Below are 24,312 nucleotides of genomic sequence, written 5' to 3'. Positions count from 1 at the left end.
ATTGGTCTCTCTCCAACTAACAGCTCCTCTCTAATAGGATCCCTATTGGTCTCTCTCCAACTAACAGCTCCTCTCTAATAGGTTCCCTATTGGTCTCTCTCTAATAGGTTCCCTATTGGTCTCTCTCCAACTAACAGCTCCTCTCTAATAGGTTCCCTATTGGTCTCTCTCCAACTAACAGCTCCTCTCTAATATTGTTTTTGTTGTGCAAATTTATTACAAATACAAAAAAAGGAAATCACATTTACAGAAGTATTCAGACCCATTACTCAGTATTTTTTAAATGTTTTATTGATTATCCGAAACATACAATATACTTGCAGCGAAGCCGCTCAACAACTACACCATACCAGTCATCCAACAAACTCCCATTCAGAGAAACACTTTGGGACATGGGAGAGATATTTGAGACGTAGACTTAGGTTTGGGAGCATCAGCCGAGTCCTATTAGAGAGGAGCTGTTAGTCGGAGAGAGACCAATAGGGAACCTATTAGAGAGGAGCTGTTAGTCGGAGAGAGACCAATAGGGAACCTATTAGAGAGGAGCTGTTAGTCGGAGAGAGACCAATTGGGAACCTATTAGAGAGGAGCTGTTAGTCGGAGAGAGACCAATTGGGAACCTATTAGAGAGAGACCAATAGGGAACCTATTAGAGAGAGACCAATAGGGATCCTATTAGAGAGGAGCTGTTAGTTGGAGAGAGACCAATAGGGAACCTATTAGAGAGGAGCTGTTAGTTGGAGAGAGACCAATAGGGAACCTATTAGAGAGAGACCAATAGGGATCCTATTAGAGAGGAGCTGTTAGTTGGAGAGAGACCAATAGGGAACCTATTAGAGAGGAGCTGTTAGTCAGAGAGAGACCAATAGGGAACCTATTAGAGAGGAGCTGTTAGTTGGAGAGAGACCAATAGGGAACCTATTAGAGAGAGACCAATAGGGAACCTATTAGAGAGGAGCTGTTAGTCGGAGAGAGACCAATAGGGAACCTATTAGAGAGAGACCAATAGGGAGGTTCCCTATTGGTCTCTCTCCAACTAACAGCTCCTCTCTAATAGGTTCCCTATTGGTCTCTCTCTAATAGGTTCCCTATTGGTCTCTCTCCGACTAACAGCTCCTCTCTAATAGGTTCCCTATTGGTCTCTCTCTAATAGGTTCCCTATTGGTCTCTCTCCAACTAACAGCTCCTCTCTAATAGGTTCCCTATTGGTCTCTCTCTGACTAACAGCTCCTCTCTAATAGGTTCCCTATTGGTCTCTCTCCAACTAACAGCTCCTCTCTAATAGGATCCCTATTGGTCTCTCTCTAATAGGTTCCCTATTGGTCTCTCTCCAACTAACAGCTCCTCTCTAATAGGTTCCCTATTGGTCTCTCTCCAACTAACAGCTCCTCTCTAATAGGATCCCTATTGGTCTCTCTCTAATAGGTTCCCTATTGGTCTCTCTCTAATAGGTTCCCAATTGGTCTCTCTCCGACTAACAGCTCCTCTCTAATAGGTTCCCAATTGGTCTCTCTCCGACTAACAGCTCCTCTCTAATAGGTTCCCTATTGGTCTCTCTCCGACTAACAGCTCCTCTCTAATAGGTTCCCTATTGGTCTCTCTCCGACTAACAGCTCCTCTCTAATAGGACTCGGCTGATGCTCCCAAACCTAAGTCTACGTCTCAAATATCTCTCCCATGTCCCAAAGTGTTTCTCTGAATGGGAGTTTGTTGGATGACTGGTATGGTGTAGTTGTTGAGCGGCTTCGCTGCAAGTATATTGTATGTTTCGGATAATCAATAAAACATTTAAAAAATACTGAGTAATGGGTCTGAATACTTCTGTAAATGTGATTTCCTTTTTTTGTATTTGTAATAAATTTGCACAACAAAAACAATATATATATATATATATATGATGGTGTATTGTGTATAAATTGAGGGGGGAAAAAACAATTGAATCCATTTCAGAATAAGGATGTAACATAACAAAAAAAGTAAAGCTTTATCTTGGCCAGGTCGCAGTTGTAAATAAGAACTTGTTCTCAACTGGCCTACCTGGTTAAATAAAGGTGATTTAACAATAAAAATAAATAAAAAAGGGGTCTGAATACTTTCAGAATGTAAGTTGTGAATAATGATCAGTGAGAAAGTTAGAAGCACAAATATCATACCCTCCAAAAATGCTAACCTCCCCTGTTATTGTAATGGTGAGAGGTTAGCATCTCTTGGGGGTATGATATGAAATGCTAACCTCCCCTGTTATTGTAATGGTGAGGGGTTAGCATGTCTTGGGGGTATGATATAAAATGCTAACCTCCCCTGTCATTGTAATGGTGAGAGGTTAGCATGTCTTGGGGGTATGATATGAAATGCTAACCTCCCCTGTTATTTTAATGGTGAGAGGTTAGCATCTCTTGGGGGTATGATATAAAATGCTAACCTCCCCTGTTATTGTAATGGTGAGAGGTTAGCATGTCTTGGGGGTATGATATGAAATGCTAACCTCCCCTGTTATTGTAATGGTGAGGGGTTAGCATGTCTTGGGGGTATGATATGAAATGCTAACCTCCCCTGTTATTTTAATGGTGAGAGGTTAGCATGTCTTGGGGGTATGATATAAAATGCTAACCTCCCCTGTCATTGTAATGGTGAGAGGTTAGCATGTCTTGGGGGTATGATATGAAATGCTAACCTCCCCTGTTATTTTAATGGTGAGAGGTTAGCATGTCTTGGGGGTATGATATAAAATGCTAACCTCCCCTGTCATTGTAATGGTGAGAGGTTAGCATGTCTTGGGGGTATGATATTTATGTGTCTGTAACTTTCTTACTCATCATTATTCACAATTCATTTAGGATTATCCGTAAACATGGTAGCAGCTACATTTGTATTATTTACAATAAAATGGACTCGATACATTATTTACCATTAGTTTCTATTGGGCACAAAATAATCTGAAACACAACCAAAACAGCACATGCATCCAACAAATACTAAACTTTGCACTACTTTAATACACATAAAGTTGGTCCACTAAAAAATCAAAAAAAAAAATCGGGAGACTATTTACAAAAAGTTCTGTAATTTCCAACATGGATGAAAATACCCTCAAATTAAAGCTGACAGTCTGCACGTTAAGTGTATAATTTCAAATCCAAAGTGCTGCCAAAACAACAAAACACGTGCCACTGTATTTGACCGTGACCAAACCAAAAATCATATTAGACAGCAAAAAGGTTTTATTGTGTTGTGTAATACACTAGGTGTATTTGAACATGATATTAAAGTGGAATTGATAGCATTTTTAGCAACATTAAATCTTATTAAAATCTGTTCATATACACGAAGAATTATATTTTTTGTTTTATGACAAGCGAGCACTTAGATATGTTAATTTTCACATTTTCATGAATTCTTAATGTTTGGGAATTACATATACTAATATGCTGACCACAAAAGCCTGGAAGGAGGAGAGCTGACTAGAAACGATTCGGTTGACCGTTTTGTGTGTGGATTAATTGTCAGAGTAGAGGACCTTGTGCATTTCAGGTAAAATAACAACCTAATGTTTATATCCCAGGACAAATTAGCTAGCAACTGCAAGCTAGCTAAATAGGACAAATTAGCTAGCAACTGCAAGCTAGCTAGCTAGCTAAATTGCTATACATGTTTAATGCTTTTCGACCTGTCCCCAAATTAATATAATTGGTTCAGAGCTTGCTTTGATATTTCAACCTGCGTGTCCTGGTCACGTTTGGTGTGGGGGGACAAAATCAATGTGCAGGATGGTGCGCGCCCAGTTTGGGCATGGTGTAAGGCGTTTGTGAAAATTCTATAGTAATATTGAGTGGGAAAGCAGGCGCGTTTGGAAAATGTATAGACGCTGCAGTAAATAAAACCTAAAAAACATCTGTCTCTTCCAGGACCGCAGTCTAGGCAGACGAGTGCGCCATAGCCAATCAGAACTACAGTAGACCTCTAAGCAAATAAGGCATTTGCCACAGGGATGTTCTCTTGATACATGGAAGTGTGAGAATTGGACCATTTTCCTGTCCTGCTAAGCATTCAAAATGTAACAACTACTTTTGGGTGTCAGATAAAATGCATGGAGTAAAAAGTACATTATTTTTGGGGGGGGGGGGGAAATGTAGTTAAGTAAAACTAAAAGTTGTCAAACATATAAATAGTAAAGTAAAGTACAGATACCCCCAAAAACACTACTTAAGTAGTACTTGAAAGTATTTTTACCAAAGTACTTTACACCGCTGCACAAGAGATACGCTGACTGGATAACAGTCGTTCAAGTGCAGCATAACTAGCTAGCAAAGCGATTTACATTTCCTGCTAACCAAACGACACCTGCGTCTAGCTGTAGCCATTGAAAAATTATATGAGGGCGGAAAGTCAGTCACTCACCCACTCCTCCAATGTTGCCATGACATCCTTCCAGCAGGTAGCTAGCTCGCTAGCTTACGTTAGGCTCCGTTGATTTTAGCTAGCTACATAAATAAATAAGTTAGCCTATTAGCCACATTATGACTGACTTATGATAATTTATTTGGATTACCAAGAAATGTATTGGTGAATTATAGTTATCATGCATTGAACTGCATCCGTCTATTCTGCCAACAATGCCTTAATTCACGTAACGGAATTTTGAGTCGAATATAACTTATTTTTTAAAAACCTCATAAAGTTGTTGCATAAACTGAGAATTTGACATTTTGACTGATATTATGACTGTCTGTTTCATATCTGCAAAGTAGTTAAAATGCTGTCAATTCCACTTTAATAGGCTCTACTGTAAACACTCTATTCAACCTGTATTTAAACTCTATTCAACCTGTATTTAACCTCTATTCAACCTCTATTCAACCTGTATTTAACCTCTATTCAACCTGTATTTAACCTCTATTCAACCTGTATTTAACCTGTATTTAACCTCTATTCAACCTGTATTTAACCTGTATTTAACCTCTATTCAACCTGTATTTAACCTCTATTCAACCTGTATTTAACCTCTATTCAACCTGTATTTAACCTCTATTCAACCTGTATTTAACCCACTGTACAGGACCGCGTCCCAAATGGCACTCTGTTCCCTATATAGTGCACTATTTTGGTGTAGGACCCATTGGGCTCTGGTCAAAAGTAGTGCACTATATAGGGAATAGGGTTCTATAGGACTCTGGTCTAAAGTAGTGCACTATATAGGGAATAGGGTTCTATAGGGCTCTGGTCTAAAGTAGTGCACTATATAGGGAATAGGGTTCTATAGGGCTCTGGTCTAAAGTAGTGCACTATATAGGGAATAGAGTTCAATAGGGCTCTGTTCTAAAGTAGTGCACTATAAAGGGTGCCATTTGTGATGCAAACACAATGTACAACTGTGAAAACTTGCGTGTGATTGTTCTTGTGTTTGACTCTTCTCATTAACACAGAGCAGCTTGGTTAATAAACCGTGTCAGTGACACGTACTCTGCTTATCATATACGGTGTGTGTGATGAACTCTGTCAGTGATACTCATCTTCCCTAGAAGTAATTTACTTCCTGTAACCAAAGATTATAATCCCTATAGGGCAACACAGTTATAATCCAACCCTTGAATCCGCCAAAGCATCAACAAAATAATTAACATTTCACCCTGACGTTAAACTGTAAAGCATCTCTCTCTCTCTCTCTTACTAATTCTTTAAAAAAAGGTCCTTTCCAGTCAAACGTGTGATTTCTATTGAATCATATGCATATAATTCTATCCATTAATTCCATTCCATATTTGGACATGTGTCAGGTCAAGTGTAAAACAACCTCACCAACATTTGGATAAAAAAAAGGGTTTCATAACGAATGATTTATTTCAATACATCTCTTGAAGGTATTTTCCATTTTATTGATGCAGAATGGAAATCAGAAGGAGAAACGGGAGGTGGAAGAAATAGTGGATGGACGCAGGGTTTGAAGCCCAGTTTCCAACAGGCAATTTGTATGTGACTTACCCCTCAACCACTAGTTATTTTAACATGTCACCCAGAGGTTTGCCATGCATTAGACAGGAGAATCCTTCACTTATTGAAGAAGTGAACAGGAGAGGAAAACCCCATGAAATATTCATTTCCCATAATGCCACATTAAGCCTTGCATGCATTTTTGTTGTATTCTGGTTGGTTCCCCAAACCAGGAAGTAAGAGCACAGTGTACTGTAGTAACTAAACACGAGTCACGCATACGAGCCAGCTGCAATCCATAGGGCTCTGGTCAACAGTAGTGCACTATATAGGGCATAGTGTCTCATTTAGGACACATCCCATTTCAGTCACTTGCACTTAGTGTAGTGAAAACAACATGCTTTTAAAAAAAGAGCTGCTGACCCATTTTCCAAACTCCCCTGTCCCCTCCTCTCCCCTAGCTTCCTCTCAGTGTGTTGAGAGTACGTTTTAAAATTCATTCATCATCCACATTTTTTTTGGGGGGGGGGGGTCTATTTATAGCCAAATACAGTAGGATAACACCACACATAAATTGGGGTTTCAATGACTGCATTGCACAATATATAAATACATACCTACGATGGCAAGGTTATGTTCAGATCCACAGGCAATCTGTGGAGAGAAATTACATCTCTGATGAAGTCTTTGCATCATATGAATTGGTTATTGGTGCTGAATGTCAACCTGTCTATTCCTCACACAGTCATGTAGGCTAGACAGAAACACACTCGCCCCAAGGCTAGTCAAAGGACAGTCAACATTCTATCCCCAAGGCTAATCAAAGGACAGTCAACATTGTGTCCCCAAGGACAGTCAGCATTCTATCCCCAAGGCTAATCAAAGGACAGTCAACATTCTGTCCCCAAGGACAGTCAACATTCTGTCCCCAAGGACAGTCAACATTCTGTCCCCAAGGCTAGCCAAAGGACAGTCAACATTCTGTCCCCAAGGACAGTCAACATTCTATCCCCAAGGCTAATCAAAGGACAGTCAACATTCTGTCCCCAAGGACAGTCAACATTCTATCCCCAAGGCTAGCCAAAGGACAGTCAACATTCTGTCCCCAAGGACAGTCAACATTCTATCCCCAAGGCTGGTCAAAGGACAGTCAACATTCTATCCCCAAGGACAGTCAACATTCTATCCCCAAGGCTAGTCAAAGGACAGTCAACATTCTGTCCCCAAGGACAGTCAACATTCTGTCCCCAAGGCTAGTCAAAGGACAGTCAACATTCTGTCCCCAAGGCTAGTCAAAGGACAGTCAACATACGTGCTGTTAATGCTGTGTGTGTGTGTTGCTAAATATGTGCCAAGTTGTTATCTCTGTGTGTTCCTAAATACACTACATGACCAAACGTATGTGGACACCTGCTCATCAAATATCTCATTCCAAAATCATGGGTATTAACATGGAGTTGGTCCCCCCTTTGCTGCTATAACAGCCTCCACTCTTCAGGGAAGGCATTAACATGGAGTTGGTCCCTCCTTTGCTGCTATAACAGCCTCCACTCTTCAGGGAAGGCATTAACATGGAGTTGGTCCCTCCTTTGCTGCTATAACAGCCTCCACTCTTCAGGGAAGGCATTAACATGGAGTTGGTCCCTCCTTTGCTGCCATAACAGCCTCCACTCTTCTGGGAAGGCATTAACATGGAGTTGGTCCCTCCTTTGCTGCTATAACAGCCTCCACTCTTCAGGGAAGGCATTAATATGGAGTTGGTCCCTCCTTTGCTGCTATAACAGCCTCCACTCTTCAGGGAAGGCATTAATATGGAGTTGGTCCCTCCTTTGCTGCTATAACAGCCTCCACTCTTCAGGGAAGGCTTTCCACTAGATGTTGGAACATTACTGCTATAACAGCCTCCACTCTTCTGGGAAGGCTTTCCACTAGATGTTGGGACATTGCTGCTATAACAGCCTCCACTCTTCTGGGAAGGCTTTCCACTAGATGTTGGAACATTGCTGCTATAACAGCCTCCACTCTTCTGGGAAGGCATTAATATGGAGTTGGTTCCCTCCTGTGCTGCTATAACAGCCTCCACTCTTCTGGGAAGGCTTTCCACTAGATGTTGGAACATTGCTGCGGGGACTTGCTTCCATTCAGCCACAAGAGCATTAGTGAGGTCGGGCACTGATGTTCGCCGTTTTAATTCCTCCAAAAGGTGTTCGATGGGGTTGAGGTCAGGGCTCTGTGCAGGCCAGTTCTTCCACACCAATCTCGACAAATCATTTCTGTATGGACTTCGTGCTAAAACAGGAAAGGGCCTTCCCCAAACACAGAATCGTCTGAAAGGTCATTGTATGGCGTTAAGATTTCTCTTAACTGGATCTAAGGGGCCTGGCCCGAACCTTGAAAAACAGCCCCAGACCATTTTTCCTCCTCCACCAAACTTTACAGTTGGCGCTATGCATTCGGGCAGGCAGCGTTCTCCTCGTACCCGCCAAATCCAGATTTGTCTGTCGGACTTCCAGATAAAGCGTGATTCATCACTCCAGAGAACGCGTTTCCTCTGCTCCAGAGTCCAATGACGATGTGCTTTACACCACTCCAACCGATGCTTGGCATTGCGCATAGTGAAGTTATGCTCGTGTGCGGCTGCTCGGCCATGGAAACCCATTTCATGAAGCTCCCGACGAACAGTTCATGGTGCTGACGTTACTTCCAGAGGCAGTTTGGAACTCAGTAGGTGGTCCCGTTCTGTGAGCTTGTGTGGCCTACCACTTCGCGGCTGAGCCGTTGTTGCTCCTAGACGTTTTCACTTCCCCATAACAGCACTTACAGTTGACCGGGGCAGCTCTAGCAGGGCAGAAATTGAACGAACTTACTTGTTGGAAAGGTGGCCTCCTAGGACGGTGCCACATTGAAAGTCACTTAGCTCTTCAGTACGGGCCATTCTACTGCTAATGTTTGTCTATGGAGATTGCATGGCTGTGTGCTCGATTTTATACACCTGTCAGCAACGGTGTGTACATCTGTCGTTCCTTTATTCCACGGTTAGTAGGGAAGACAGTGATGCAGGTAACAGCCAACGCACCAGTACAACAGCCCTACATCAAGACTATTACTCTGTAGAAAAGCACCTTTAGATCGAGGGATTCTGTGTTGTAGTTTCTGCTGCCCTCTGCTGGACTGGGCCCGAAATTCTCTTCAAGAGGTTTGTGAAATCATTGATCCGTAATTTCTGTCGAGCGACTGCTGTAACGCGGCCACTATCGCAAACGTCTCACCTGTGACCCGTCTCACCTGTGACCCGTCTCACCTGTGACCCGTCTCACCTGTGACCCGTCTCACCCGTCTCACCGTCTCACCTGTGACCCGTCTCACCTGTGACCCGTCTCACCTGTGACCCGTCTCACCTGTGACCCGTCTCACCTGTGACCCGTCTCACCTGTGACCCGTCTCACCTGTGTGGCTCCACAGAGGATCTTGACTTCTGCAGGGACACATGTCCACTGGCTGGCAACTCCTCTCAATGCACTATTTGACTGCTGATCTGCACTCTGATTGGTCAGGCCGGTCCTCCCCAGCTGTCCATAATTGCCTCTGCCCCAAGTGAAGACACGCCCACTCTCTGGAAGAGAGTTCCGGATCATTATAAAATGGTAATAAGACACTGTAACAGGGTCATACTGTATATAGACACTGTAACAGGGTCATACTGTATATAGACACTGTAACAGGGTCATACTGTATATAGACACTGTAACAGGGTCATACTGTATATAGACACTGTAACAGGGTCATACTGTATATAGACACTGTAACAGGGTCATACTGTATATAGACACTGTAACAGGGTCATACTGTATATAGACACTGTAACAGGGTCATACTGTATATAGACACTGTAACAGGGTCATACTGTATATAGACACTGTAACAGGGTCATACTGTATATAGACACTGTAACAGGGTCATACTGTATATAGACACTGTAACAGGGTCATACTGTATATAGACACTGTAACAGGGTCATACTGTATATAGACACTGTAACAGGGTCATACTGTATATAGACACTGTAACAGGGTCATACTGTATATAGACACTGTAACAGGGTCATACTGTATATAGACGGTAGACACTAACAGGGTCATACTGTATATAGACGGTAGACACTAACAGGGTCATACTGTATATAGACACTGTAACAGGGTCATACTGTATATAGACACTGTAACAGGGTCATACTGTATATAGACGGTAGACACTAACAGGGTCATACTGTATATAGACACTGTAACAGGGTCATACTGTATATAGACGGTAGACACTAACAGGGTCATACTGTATATAGACGGTAGACACTGTAACAGGGTCATACTGTATATAGACGGTAGACACTGTAACAGGGTCATACTGTATATAGACGGTAGACACTGTAACAGGGTCATACTGTATATAGACGGTAGACACTAACAGGGTCATACTGTATATAGACGGTAGACACTGTAACAGGGTCATACTGTATATAAACAGGGTCATACTGTATATAGACGGTAGACACTAACAGGGTCATACTGTATATAGACGGTAGACACTAACAGGGTCATCGTGTATATAGACGGTAGACACTGTAACAGGGTCATACTGTATATAGACGGTAGACACTGTAACAGGGTCATACTGTATATAGACACTGTAACAGGGTCATACTGTATATAGACACTGTAACAGGGTCATACTGTATATAGACACTAACAGGGTCATACTGTATATAGACACTAACAGGGTCATACTGTATATAGACACTGTAACAGGGTCATACTGTATATAGACGGTAGACACTAACAGGGTCATACTGTATATAGACGGTAGACACTAACAGGGTCATACTGTATATAGACGGTAGACACTGTAACAGGGTCATACTGTATATAGACGGTAGACACTGTAACAGGGTCATACTGTATATAGACACTGTAACAGGGTCATACTGTATATAGACACTGTAACAGGGTCATACTGTATATAGACGGTAGACACTGTAACAGGGTCATACTGTATATAGACGGTAGACACTAACAGGGTCATACTGTATATAGACGGTAGACACTAACAGGGTCATACTGTATATAGACGGTAGACACTAACAGGGTCATACTGTATATAGACGGTAGACACTGTAACAGGGTCATACTGTATATAGACGGTAGACACTGTAACAGGGTCATACTGTATATAGACGGTAGACACTAACAGGGTCATACTGTATATAGACGGTAGACACTAACAGGGTCATACTGTATATAGACGGTAGACACTAACAGGGTCATACTGTATATAGACGGTAGACACTGTAACAGGGTCATACTGTATATAGACGGTAGACACTAACAGGGTCATACTGTATATAGACGGTAGACACTGTAACAGGGTCATACTGTATATAGACGGTAGACACTAACAGGGTCATACTGTATATAGACGGTAGACACTGTAACAGGGTCATACTGTATATAGACGGTAGACACTAACAGGGTCATACTGTATATAGACGGTAGACACTGTAACAGGGTCATACTGTATATAGACGGTAGACACTAACAGGGTCATACTGTATATAGACGGTAGACACTGTAACAGGGTCATACTGTATATAGACGGTAGACACTAACAGGGTCATACTGTATATAGACGGTAGACACTGTAACAGGGTCATACTGTATATAGACGGTAGACACTGTAACAGGGTCATACTGTATATAGACGGTAGACACTGTAACAGGGTCATACTGTATATAGACGGTAGACACTAACAGGGTCATACTGTATATAGACGGTAGACACTAACAGGGTCATACTGTATATAGACGGTAGACACTGTAACAGGGTCATACTGTATATAGACGGTAGACACTGTAACAGGGTCATACTGTATATAGACGGTAGACACTAACAGGGTCATACTGTATATAGACGGTAGACACTGTAACAGGGTCATACTGTATATAGACGGTAGACACTAACAGGGTCATACTGTATATAGACGGTAGACACTGTAACAGGGTCATACTGTATATAGACGGTAGACACTAACAGGGTCATACTGTATATAGACGGTAGACACTGTAACAGGGTCATACTGTATATAGACGGTAGACACTAACAGGGTCATACTGTATATAGACGGTAGACACTGTAACAGGGTCATACTGTATATAGACGGTAGACACTGTAACAGGGTCATACTGTATATAGACGGTAGACACTGTAACAGGGTCATACTGTATATAGACGGTAGACACTGTAACAGGGTCATACTGTATATAGACGGTAGACACTAACAGGGTCATACTGTATATAGACGGTAGACACTAACAGGGTCATACTGTATATAGACGGTAGACACTAACAGGGTCATACTGTATATAGACGGTAGACACTAACAGGGTCATACTGTATATAGACGGTAGACACTGTAACAGGGTCATACTGTATATAGACGGTAGACACTAACAGGGTCATACTGTATATAGACGGTAGACACTAACAGGGTCATACTGTATATAGACGGTAGACACTGTAACAGGGTCATACTGTATATAGACGGTAGACACTGTAACAGGGTCATACTGTATATAGACGGTAGACACTAACAGGGTCATACTGTATATAGACGGTAGACACTAACAGGGTCATACTGTATATAGACGGTAGACACTAACAGGGTCATACTGTATATAGACGGTAGACACTAACAGGGTCATACTGTATATAGACGGTAGACACTAACAGGGTCATACTGTATATAGACGGTAGACACTAACAGGGTCATACTGTATATAGACGGTAGACACTAACAGGGTCATACTGTATATAGACGGTAGACACTAACAGGGTCATACTGTATATAGACGGTAGACACTAACAGGGTCATACTGTATATAGACGGTAGACACTAACAGGGTCATACTGTATATAGACGGTAGACACTAACAGGGTCATACTGTATATAGACGGTAGACACTAACAGGGTCATACTGTGTATAGACGGTAGACACTAACAGGGTCATACTGTATATAGACGGTAGACACTAACAGGGTCATACTGTGTATAGACGGTAGACACTAACAGGGTCATACTGTATATAGACGGTAGACACTGTAACAGGGTCATACTGTATATAGACGGTAGACACTAACAGGGTCATACTGTATATAGACGGTAGACACTAACAGGGTCATACTGTATATAGACGGTAGACACTGTAACAGGGTCATACTGTATATAGACAGTAGACACTGTTACAGGGTCATACTGTATATAGACGGTAAACACTGTAACAGGGTCATACTGTATATAGACGGTAGACACTAACAGGGTCATACTGTATATAGACGGTAGACACTAACAGGGTCATACTGTATATAGACGGTAGACACTAACAGGGTCATACTGTATATAGACGGTAGACACTAACAGGGTCATACTGTATATAGACGGTAGACACTAACAGGGTCATACTGTATATAGACAGTAGACACTGTAACAGGGTCATACTGTATATAGACGGTAGACACTAACAGGGTCATACTGTATATAGACGGTAGACACTAACAGGGTCATACTGTATATAGACGGTAGACACTAACAGGGTCATACTGTATATAGACGGTAGACACTAACAGGGTCATACTGTATATAGACGGTAGACACTGTTACAGGGTCATACTGTATATAGACGGTAGACACTAACAGGGTCATACTGTATATAGACGGTAGACACTGTAACAGGGTCATACTGTATATAGACGGTAGACACTAACAGGGTCATACTGTATATAGACGGTAGACACTAACAGGGTCATACTGTATATAGACGGTAGACACTAACAGGGTCATACTGTATATAGACGGTAGACACTAACAGGGTCATACTGTATATAGACGGTAGACACTAACAGGGTCATACTGTATATAGACGGTAGACACTAACAGGGTCATACTGTATATAGACGGTAGACACTGTAACAGGGTCATACTGTATATAGACACTGTAACAGGGTCATACTGTATATAGACACTGTAACAGGGTCATACTGTATATAGACGGTAGACACTGTAACAGGGTCATACTGTATATAGACACTGTAACAGGGTCATACTGTATATAGACACTGTAACAGGGTCATACTGTATATAGACACTGTAACAGGGTCATACTGTATATAGACACTGTAACAGGGTCATACTGTATATAGACACTGTAACAGGGTCATACTGTATATAGACACTGTAACAGGGTCATACTGTATATAGACACTGTAACAGGGTCATACTGTATATAGACACTGTAACAGGGTCATACTGTATATAGACACTGTAACAGGGTCATACTGTATATAGACACTGTAACAGGGTCATACTGTATATAGACACTGTAACAGGGTCATACTGTATATAGACACTGTAACAGGGTCATACTGTGTCTTATGATGCATTATACCTTCAGAATGTGTTACCTCTTTCAACAGTGTTCACGATATCATCCACATCTCCATCAATACCGATATTTAAACTCTCGAGTCAGAGTCGATGCCAAAAGATCGATTGATTTGTGTTCCGTAAGGCCCGCCGTTTTGAACATTTCGGTACCGAAAACGATCACTTCTTATAAGACCGGTTCAGGTAGTCCCTGCACATTTCAAAACTTTTTCCTCCTTACTAAAAACAGGACCCCTCTCTCTCACCTGTTTGGGCCACCAGGTGTGTCCAGCCACTGTGTACTTGGGTAACCTTCTCTCCACCCAGTGGTGAGCGGTCGAGGAGGACAGGTCTGGGTAAGAAGGAGGCTGTACTGCTACTGTTCAGCTGGCCGTGCTTATTACTGCCCCACAGGAACACATCTCCCTCAGCTGGAAAACACATAGACTGGTGTTACTATACTAGACATGACCCCCTGTTATAATACAACACTATCCTAGACATGACCCCCTGTTATAATACAACACTATCCTAGACATGACCCCCTGTTATAATACAACACTATCCTAGACATGACCCCCCTGTTATAATACAACACTATCCTAGACATGACCCCCTGTTATAATACAACACTATACTAGACATGACCCCCTGTTATAATACAACACTATCCTAGACATGACCCCCTGTTATAATACAACACTATCCTAGACATGACCCCCTGTTATAATACAACACTATCCTAGACATGACCCCCCTGTTATAATACAACACTATCCTAGACATGACCCCCCTGTTATAATACAACACTATCCTAGACATGACCCCCTGTTATAATACAACACTATCCTAGACATGACCCCCTGTTATAATATAACACTATCCTAGACATGACCCCCTGTTATAATACAACACTATCCTAGACATGACCCCCTGTTATAATACAACACTATCCTAGACATGACCCCCCTGTTATAATACAACACTATCCTAGACATGACCCCCCTGTTATAATAATACAACACTATCCTAGACATGACCCCCCTGTTATAATACAACACTATCCTAGACATGACTCCCCTGTTATAATACAACACTATCCTAGACATGACCCCCCTGTTATAATAATACAACACTATCCTAGACATGACCCCCTGTTATAATACAACACTATCCTAGACATGACCCCCCTGTTATAATACAACACTATCCTAGACATGACCCCCCTGTTATAATACAACACTATCCTAGACATGACCCCCCTGTTATAATACAACACTATCCTAGACATGACCCCCCTGTTATAATACAACAACACTATCCTAGACATGACCCCCCTGTTATAATACAACACTATCCTAGACATGACCCCCCTGTTATAATACAACACTATCCTAGACATGACCCCCCTGTTATAATACAACACTATCCTAGACATGACTCCCCTGTTATAATACAACACTATCCTAGACATGACCCCCCTGTTATAATACAACACTATCCTAGACATGACCCCCTGTTATAATACAACACTATCCTAGACATGACCCCCTGTTATAATACAACACTATCCTAGACATGACCCCCCTGTTATAATACAACACTATCCTAGACATGACCCCCCTGTTATAATACAACACTATCCTAGACATGACCCCCCTGTTATAATACAACACTATCCTAGACATGACCCCCCCCCCCCCCCTGTTATATTACAACACTATCCTAGACATGACCCCCCCCCCTGTTATATTACAACACTATCCTAGACATGACCCCCCTGTTATGATACAACACTATCCTAGACATGACCCCCCTGTTATAATACAACACTATCCTAGACATGACCCCCCTGTTATAATACAACACTATCCTAGACATGACCCCCCTGTTATAATACAACACATGACCCCCTGTTATAATACAACACTATCCTAGACATGACCCCCTGTTATAATACAACACTATCCTAGACATGACCCCCCTGTTATAATACAACACTATCCTAGACATGCCCCCCTGTTATAATACAACACTATCCTAGACATGACCCCCCTGTTATAATACAACACTATCCTAGACATGACCCCCCTGTTATAATACAACACTATCCTAGACATGACCCCCCTGTTATAATACAACACTATCCTAGACATGACCCCCTGTTATAATACAACACTATCCTAGACATGACCCCCCTGTTATAATACAACACTATCCTAGACATGACCCCCTGTTATAATACAACACTATCCTAGACATGACCCCCCTGTTATAATACAACACTATCCTAGACATGAACCCCCTGTTATAATACAACACTATCCTAGACATGACCCCCCTGTTATAATACAACACTATCCTAGACATGACCCCCCTGTTATAATACAACACTATCCTAGACATGACCCCCTGTTATAATACAACACTATCCTAGACATGACCCCCCTGTTATAATACAACACTATACTAGACATGACCCCCTGTTATAATACAACACTATCCTAGACATGACCCCCCTGTTATAATACAACACTATCCTAGACATGACCCCCTGTTATAATACAACACTATCCTAGACATGACCCCCCTGTTATAATACAACACTATCCTAGACATGACCCCCTGTTATAATACAACACTATACTAGACATGACCCCCTGTTATAATACAACACTATCCTAGACATGACCCCCTGTTATAATACAACACTATCCTAGACATGACCCCCTGTTATAATACAACACTATCCTAGACATGACCCCCCTGTTATAATACAACACTATCCTAGACATGACCCCCTGTTATAATACAACACTATCCTAGACATGACCCCCCTGTTATAATACAACACTATCCTAGACATGACCCCCCTGTTATAATACAACACTATCCTAGACATGACCCCCCCCCCCTGTTATATTACAACACTATCCTAGACATGACCCCCCCCCCTGTTATATTACAACACTATCCTAGACATGACCCCCCTGTTATGATACAACACTATCCTAGACATGACCCCCCTGTTATAATACAACACTATCCTAGACATGACCCCCCTGTTATAATACAACACTATCCTAGACATGACCCCCCTGTTATAATACAACACATGACCCCCTGTTATAATACAACACTATCCTAGACATGACCCCCTGTTATAATACAACACTATCCTAGACATGACCCCCCTGTTATAATACAACACTATCCTAGACATGCCCCCCTGTTATAATACAACACTATCCTAGACATGACCCCCCTGTTATAATACAACACTATCCTAGACATGACCCCCCTGTTATAATACAACACTATCCTAGACATGACCCCCCTGTTATAATACAACACTATCCTAGACATGACCCCCTGTTATAATACAACACTATCCTAGACATGACCCCCCTGTTATAATACAACACTATCCTAGACATGACCCCCTGTTATAATACAACACTATCCTAGACATGACCCCCCTGTTATAATACAACACTATCCTAGACATGACCCCCCTGTTATAATACAACACTATCCTAGACATGACCCCCTGTTATAATACAACACTATCCTAGACATGACCCCCCTGTTATAATACAACACTATCCTAGACATGACCCCCTGTTATAATACAACACTATCCTAGACATGACCCCCCTGTTATAATACAACACTATCCTAGACATGAACCCCCTGTTATAATACAACACTATCCTAGACATGACCCCCTGTTATAATACAACACTATCCTAGACATGACCCCCTGTTATAATACAACACTATCCTAGACATGACCCCCCTGTTATAATACAACACTATCCTAGACATGACCCCCTGTTATAATACAACACTATCCTAGACATGACCCCCTGTTATAATACAACACTATCCTAGACATGACCCCCCTGTTATAATACAACACTATCCTAGACATGACCCCCCTGTTATAATACAACACTATCCTAGACATGACCCCCTGTTATAATACAACACTATCCTAGACATGACCCCCTGTTATAATACAACACTATCCTAGACATGACCCCCTGTTATAATACAACACTATCCTAGACATGACCCCCTGTTATAATACAACACTATCCTAGACATGACCCCCCTGTTATAATACAACACTATCCTAGACATGACTCCCCTGTTATAATACAACACTATCCTAGACATGACCCCCTGTTATAATACAACACTATCCTAGACATGACCCCCCTGTTATAATACAACACTATCCTAGACATGACCCCCCTGTTATAATACAACACTATCCTAGACATGACCCCCCTGTTATAATACAACAACACTATCCTAGACATGACCCCCCTGTTATAATACAACAACACTATCCTAGACATGACCCCCCTGTTATAATACAACACTATCCTAGACATGACTCCCCTGTTATAATACAACACTATCCTAGACATGACTCCCCTGTTATAATACAACACTATCCTAGACATGACCCCCCTGTTATAATACAACACTATCCTAGACATGACCCCCTGTTATAATACAACACTATCCTAGACATGACCCCCTGTTATAATACAACACTATCCTAGACATGACCCCCCTGTTATAATACAACACTATCCTAGACATGACCCCCCTGTTATAATACAACACTATCCTAGACATGACCCCCCTGTTATAATACAACACTATCCTAGACATGACCCCCCTGTTATAATACAACACTATCCTAGACATGACCCCCCTGTTATAATACAACACTATCCTAGACATGACCCCCTGTTATAATACAACACTATCCTAGACATGACCCCCCTGTTATAATACAACACTATCCTAGACATGCCCCCCTGTTATAATACAACACTATCCTAGACATGACCCCCCTGTTATAATACAACACTATCCTAGACATGACCCCCCTGTTATAATACAACACTATCCTAGACATGACCCCCTGTTATAATACAACACTATCCTAGACATGACCCCCCTGTTATAATACAACACTATCCTAGACATGACCCCCTGTTATAATACAACACTATCCTAGACATGACCCCCCTGTTATAATACAACACTATCCTAGACATGACCCCCTGTTATAATACAACACTATCCTAGACATGACCCCCCTGTTATAATACAACACTATCCTAGACATGACCCCCCTGTTATAATACAACACTATCCTAGACATGACCCCCCCTGTTATAATACAACACTATCCTAGACATGACCCCCCTGTTATAATACAACACTATCCTAGACATGACCCCCCTGTTATAATACAACACTATCCTAGACATGACCCCCCTGTTATAATACAACACTATCCTAGACATGACCCCCTGTTATAATACAACACTATCCTAGACATGACCCCCTGTTATAATATAACACTATCCTAGACATGACCCCCTGTTATAATACAACACTATCCTAGACATGACCCCCTGTTATAATACAACACTATCCTAGACATGACCCCCCTGTTATAATACAACACTATCCTAGACATGACCCCCCTGTTATAATAATACAACACTATCCTAGACATGACCCCCCTGTTATAATACAACACTATCCTAGACATGACTCCCCTGTTATAATACAACACTATCCTAGACATGACCCCCCTGTTATAATAATACAACACTATCCTAGACATGACCCCCTGTTATAATACAACACTATCCTAGACATGACCCCCCTGTTATAATACAACACTATCCTAGACATGACCCCCCTGTTATAATACAACACTATCCTAGACATGACCCCCCTGTTATAATACAACACTATCCTAGACATGACCCCCCTGTTATAATACAACAACACTATCCTAGACATGACCCCCCTGTTATAATACAACACTATCCTAGACATGACCCCCCTGTTATAATACAACACTATCCTAGACATGACCCCCCTGTTATAATACAACACTATCCTAGACATGACTCCCCTGTTATAATACAACACTATCCTAGACATGACCCCCCTGTTATAATACAACACTATCCTAGACATGACCCCCTGTTATAATACAACACTATCCTAGACATGACCCCCTGTTATAATACAACACTATCCTAGACATGACCCCCCTGTTATAATACAACACTATCCTAGACATGACCCCCCTGTTATAATACAACACTATCCTAGACATGACCCCCCTGTTATAATACAACACTATCCTAGACATGACCCCCCCCCCCCCCCTGTTATATTACAACACTATCCTAGACATGACCCCCCCCCCTGTTATATTACAACACTATCCTAGACATGACCCCCCTGTTATGATACAACACTATCCTAGACATGACCCCCCTGTTATAATACAACACTATCCTAGACATGACCCCCCTGTTATAATACAACACTATCCTAGACATGACCCCCCTGTTATAATACAACACATGACCCCCTGTTATAATACAACACTATCCTAGACATGACCCCCTGTTATAATACAACACTATCCTAGACATGACCCCCCTGTTATAATACAACACTATCCTAGACATGCCCCCCTGTTATAATACAACACTATCCTAGACATGACCCCCCTGTTATAATACAACACTATCCTAGACATGACCCCCCTGTTATAATACAACACTATCCTAGACATGACCCCCTGTTATAATACAACACTATACTAGACATGACCCCCTGTTATAATACAACACTATCCTAGACATGACCCCCTGTTATAATACAACACTATCCTAGACATGACCCCCTGTTATAATACAACACTATCCTAGACATGACCCCCCTGTTATAATACAACACTATCCTAGACATGACCCCCCTGTTATAATACAACACTATCCTAGACATGACCCCCTGTTATAATACAACACTATCCTAGACATGACCCCCTGTTATAATATAACACTATCCTAGACATGACCCCCTGTTATAATACAACACTATCCTAGACATGACCCCCTGTTATAATACAACACTATCCTAGACATGACCCCCCTGTTATAATACAACACTATCCTAGACATGACCCCCCTGTTATAATAATACAACACTATCCTAGACATGACCCCCCTGTTATAATACAACACTATCCTAGACATGACTCCCCTGTTATAATACAACACTATCCTAGACATGACCCCCCTGTTATAATAATACAACACTATCCTAGACATGACCCCCTGTTATAATACAACACTATCCTAGACATGACCCCCCTGTTATAATACAACACTATCCTAGACATGACCCCCCTGTTATAATACAACACTATCCTAGACATGACCCCCCTGTTATAATACAACACTATCCTAGACATGACCCCCCTGTTATAATACAACAACACTATCCTAGACATGACCCCCCTGTTATAATACAACACTATCCTAGACATGACCCCCCTGTTATAATACAACACTATCCTAGACATGACCCCCCTGTTATAATACAACACTATCCTAGACATGACTCCCCTGTTATAATACAACACTATCCTAGACATGACCCCCCTGTTATAATACAACACTATCCTAGACATGACCCCCTGTTATAATACAACACTATCCTAGACATGACCCCCTGTTATAATACAACACTATCCTAGACATGACCCCCCTGTTATAATACAACACTATCCTAGACATGACCCCCCTGTTATAATACAACACTATCCTAGACATGACCCCCCTGTTATAATACAACACTATCCTAGACATGACCCCCCCCCCCCCCCTGTTATATTACAACACTATCCTAGACATGACCCCCCCCCCTGTTATATTACAACACTATCCTAGACATGACCCCCCTGTTATGATACAACACTATCCTAGACATGACCCCCCTGTTATAATACAACACTATCCTAGACATGACCCCCCTGTTATAATACAACACTATCCTAGACATGACCCCCCTGTTATAATACAACACATGACCCCCTGTTATAATACAACACTATCCTAGACATGACCCCCTGTTATAATACAACACTATCCTAGACATGACCCCCCTGTTATAATACAACACTATCCTAGACATGCCCCCCTGTTATAATACAACACTATCCTAGACATGACCCCCCTGTTATAATACAACACTATCCTAGACATGACCCCCCTGTTATAATACAACACTATCCTAGACATGACCCCCCTGTTATAATACAACACTATCCTAGACATGACCCCCTGTTATAATACAACACTATCCTAGACATGACCCCCCTGTTATAATACAACACTATCCTAGACATGACCCCCTGTTATAATACAACACTATCCTAGACATGACCCCCCTGTTATAATACAACACTATCCTAGACATGAACCCCCTGTTATAATACAACACTATCCTAGACATGACCCCCCTGTTATAATACAACACTATCCTAGACATGACCCCCCTGTTATAATACAACACTATCCTAGACATGACCCCCTGTTATAATACAACACTATCCTAGACATGACCCCCCTGTTATAATACAACACTATACTAGACATGACCCCCTGTTATAATACAACACTATCCTAGACATGACCCCCCTGTTATAATACAACACTATCCTAGACATGACCCCCTGTTATAATACAACACTATCCTAGACATGACCCCCCTGTTATAATACAACACTATCCTAGACATGACCCCCTGTTATAATACAACACTATACTAGACATGACCCCCTGTTATAATACAACACTATCCTAGACATGACCCCCTGTTATAATACAACACTATCCTAGACATGACCCCCTGTTATAATACAACACTATCCTAGACATGACCCCCCTGTTATAATACAACACTATCCTAGACATGACCCCCTGTTATAATACAACACTATCCTAGACATGACCCCCCTGTTATAATACAACACTATCCTAGACATGACCCCCCTGTTATAATACAACACTATCCTAGACATGACCCCCCCCCCCCTGTTATATTACAACACTATCCTAGACATGACCCCCCCCCCTGTTATATTACAACACTATCCTAGACATGACCCCCCTGTTATGATACAACACTATCCTAGACATGACCCCCCTGTTATAATACAACACTATCCTAGACATGACCCCCCTGTTATAATACAACACTATCCTAGACATGACCCCCCTGTTATAATACAACACATGACCCCCTGTTATAATACAACACTATCCTAGACATGACCCCCTGTTATAATACAACACTATCCTAGACATGACCCCCCTGTTATAATACAACACTATCCTAGACATGCCCCCCTGTTATAATACAACACTATCCTAGACATGACCCCCCTGTTATAATACAACACTATCCTAGACATGACCCCCCTGTTATAATACAACACTATCCTAGACATGACCCCCCTGTTATAATACAACACTATCCTAGACATGACCCCCTGTTATAATACAACACTATCCTAGACATGACCCCCCTGTTATAATACAACACTATCCTAGACATGACCCCCTGTTATAATACAACACTATCCTAGACATGACCCCCCTGTTATAATACAACACTATCCTAGACATGACCCCCCTGTTATAATACAACACTATCCTAGACATGACCCCCTGTTATAATACAACACTATCCTAGACATGACCCCCCTGTTATAATACAACACTATCCTAGACATGACCCCCTGTTATAATACAACACTATCCTAGACATGACCCCCCTGTTATAATACAACACTATCCTAGACATGAACCCCCTGTTATAATACAACACTATCCTAGACATGACCCCCTGTTATAATACAACACTATCCTAGACATGACCCCCTGTTATAATACAACACTATCCTAGACATGACCCCCCTGTTATAATACAACACTATCCTAGACATGACCCCCTGTTATAATACAACACTATCCTAGACATGACCCCCTGTTATAATACAACACTATCCT

At 41.7% G+C, this 24,312-nt stretch overlaps 1 protein-coding gene across 1 annotated transcript in view; it reads right to left on the bottom strand.

The window, feature by feature from the left end:
* Positions 1–24,312, bottom strand: part of sergef (secretion regulating guanine nucleotide exchange factor) — an 83,798-nt gene that overhangs the window by 44,940 nt on the left and 14,546 nt on the right. The window contains exons 6-8 of the mRNA XM_071415712.1: positions 14,665–14,829; positions 9,375–9,541; positions 6,546–6,582 (exon numbers count right to left, since the gene is read on the bottom strand). Coding sequence (XP_071271813.1) covers positions 6,546–6,582; positions 9,375–9,541; positions 14,665–14,829 — 369 coding nt within the window. The remainder of the gene's footprint in view (positions 1–6,545; positions 6,583–9,374; positions 9,542–14,664; positions 14,830–24,312) is intronic.

Source organism: Salvelinus alpinus, chromosome 9, assembly GCF_045679555.1.
Source record: "Salvelinus alpinus chromosome 9, SLU_Salpinus.1, whole genome shotgun sequence".
NCBI lineage: Eukaryota > Metazoa > Chordata > Actinopteri > Salmoniformes > Salmonidae > Salvelinus > Salvelinus alpinus.
This window is presented reverse-complemented; position numbering and strand designations above follow the sequence as displayed.